Source organism: Sinocyclocheilus rhinocerous, unplaced genomic scaffold (genome assembly GCF_001515625.1).
Source record: "Sinocyclocheilus rhinocerous isolate Xijiao unplaced genomic scaffold, SAMN03320098_v1.1 scaffold358, whole genome shotgun sequence".
Taxonomy (NCBI): Eukaryota; Metazoa; Chordata; class Actinopteri; order Cypriniformes; family Cyprinidae; genus Sinocyclocheilus; species Sinocyclocheilus rhinocerous.
Window position 1 is genome coordinate 377,677 of NW_015650700.1, and position 2,618 is coordinate 380,294.

At 35.9% G+C, this 2,618-nt stretch overlaps 1 protein-coding gene across 1 annotated transcript in view; it reads right to left on the reverse strand.

The window, feature by feature from the left end:
- LOC107712337 (brefeldin A-inhibited guanine nucleotide-exchange protein 3-like) overlaps nucleotides 1-2,618 on the reverse strand; it is a 54,413-nt gene that overhangs the window by 43,067 nt on the left and 8,728 nt on the right. Inside the window, exons 2-3 of the mRNA XM_016517560.1 lie at nucleotides 1,119-1,170; nucleotides 646-727 (exon numbers count right to left, since the gene is read on the reverse strand). Of these exons, the coding sequence (XP_016373046.1) occupies nucleotides 646-727; nucleotides 1,119-1,170 (134 nt within the window). The remainder of the gene's footprint in view (nucleotides 1-645; nucleotides 728-1,118; nucleotides 1,171-2,618) is intronic.

A 2,618-nucleotide genomic window follows, 5' to 3' on the forward strand; every position in this document is an offset into this window, starting at 1 on the left:
TATATACATATATATATATATATATATATATATATATATATATTAGTATTTATCTCAGCTTGTGGAAAGGCTACTTGTGATTAAATTTTGATTCATCAAATGGCTTTTTCATTACCACCTATGTTTTAAGGTGGTTATCATTATATTATAAAGGTAAAACACAAATTTGAGTAATTTGGTATATTATCATCATTTCAGTTAATGAAATGTTTTTACTGTAAATTTAGGTTCAATCTGTAAAACGTAAAATATTGCTACAAAAGTTCAGACAACCATAGCTGTCAGATTTTTGCCTTAAAGTTCACAGATTTTTACTGTGTTGCTATGTAGCTTCTGTGTGGCTGTTCACATGATGCAGTGCAGTTGCTGAGGTGATCTGTGTGGTTGCTAGAGCATTGCTGTGCAGTTGGTAGGGTGGGAATTTGCTTACTAGCCAAATATAAAAGAGTCTCTCGTGTCCATGGCTGAAACATTTCAAAACCAGTTACAAGTCTAACATGCTTTGCTTGGCTTAGCAAATACCATTAAATAAAATAAAGCCAAAATATATGGGGTGCTGCTTTACCTTAAGTGTACTTCAATCATTTTTTGCCTCTGTGAAATGTATTTCTTTTAAAACCCTAAAATGTTTAGTAATAAGCACACCTGCATTCCGGTGAGGGCAGTCTGAGCCAGTTTAGTGTTTTTAGACTCCAGTGCCAACTGAAGAGGGAATAAACACTTCTCTCTGCACAAAAATAGTTCACACTTAATACACCAGAACATGAAAGATACGACTCATGAAGACTTTGCATTGAAGCATTTTCAAATGTCACTCTTACTCCCTCTGATAAATCAGAGATCATCTGGATAAAAGCATCTGCTATATCAATAAATATAAATAAACCTAAGATAGTAACCCATTTCAAAGGTGCTATGTAAGGAGAATATTTAGTCATTTTAATACTTACAGATGAAAGGTTTAAAAATAACGAATGCTATGCAAAACTAAAACTTAAATGTGCTTGTCTATTGATTTTCAAGAATTATGTCTGTGTGGATCATGAAGATTGTGTGAGAATGTATGTCCAAGAAAAACACTGAAAATATAATATTGTATATGGAATCAAAACACTTGCCTGAGTTTAAATGATGGTATTTTAACTGATCCATTCTGAGCCTGAAGGGTCTCTGTACAACCGCAGGGAAAATGAGAGAAAAAAAAGGTTATTTAATATTTCAAAAATAGAAAACAGATATCGGAAAACATCTAAACGGTAAGAAAACAAATTAAACAACACATAAACAAATTATGATCCTTTAAATATGAATAAACATACTTTGAAACCCCATCATTTCTAACCATTCAAAAAAGTGAAATAGAAATCCCAACAACCTCACATTAGAAAACTATTCCAGATCAGGCCTTGCTATACTGTCATCTGACTGAGCTATTCATTGATCCTGTAAAATGAGCCAGAGTTACAACACAGCATCACTTTGGCCCTTCTCATTTGTTGGCACAGCATGACTGACAGTCCGTGAGATATACAATGCAGAAACACTGAGAGGTCAACTGAGTTCTTGAAGCTCTACATCATCTTAAAGGTGACTATCATGAAAATCTGACTTTTCCAGGTTTTAAAGGGGTCCTATTATGCTCTTTTACAATGTCTTGAATTTATTTTGGGGGAGTACTAGAACATGCTCTCATGCTTGGTGGTTCGAAAAACGCATTATTTTTTTTACATAATTTACATTATTACAATACCTTTCTCCCCATGCTGGCACAAACGGCTCGGTTAGTTCCGGCTTTGATGAAGGCCCGCCTTCCGAAAAACGAATTGTGATGTGATTGGTTAGCTGCCCCAGTGCGTTGTGATTGGCGAACAGCTTAGACGGTGTTTCAGTACTGCCCCGCCCCTTGCCAAAGCAGCAAGTTCCGTCTGCTCCGGTTTAGTTAAGGATGGCGTCAATATTGCCATATCAATTTGAGCTGTCTGATTACAGATAGCCTGGGATTACAAAGATTTGTAATTTAAAGAAAATCAGTTCGAAGGGAGCATAATTTGCTTTTTGGGTTAAAAGAATTTCTTAATATGAAATTCGAAAAGTATGACAATTAGATTAGACTGCAGAAATTGAAATCTACACGCTAATACACACTAGGCTACTCATAGTCACCAGTGCTAATGTTGTTAACATTAATCATTTGAGAATAAAGTATAACAATAATAATAATTTGAACGGTTTGCTGTGATAGGAGCGAACCGATCTTTAGATTTAATCACCATTGGTAGAGATTTATGGTAATGCTGTTTTCCTCAGTTGGTCAGAACAAACGTGGCAGACTTGTTACTTACTTGTTCAGATGACAATATATGGTGAAAATTCTTATTTGGGTCATAGATTCCAAGACGTAGGCTAGAATCTGTGATTGCGAAGTACAGTAAATATCCACACCGGTGCAGTGACTGACTGCCACACATATTCTTCAGAACATTAGATTCATCCGCGCTGGAGCCGTGCCGACTCACAACCCACGCAAGCTAGATAATTCCGCACACAGCTGCAATTCCAGGTTTTCAAACAGAGATGGCGACAAAGAGGCAAAACTTACAGACTGCAGCTTTAAATAA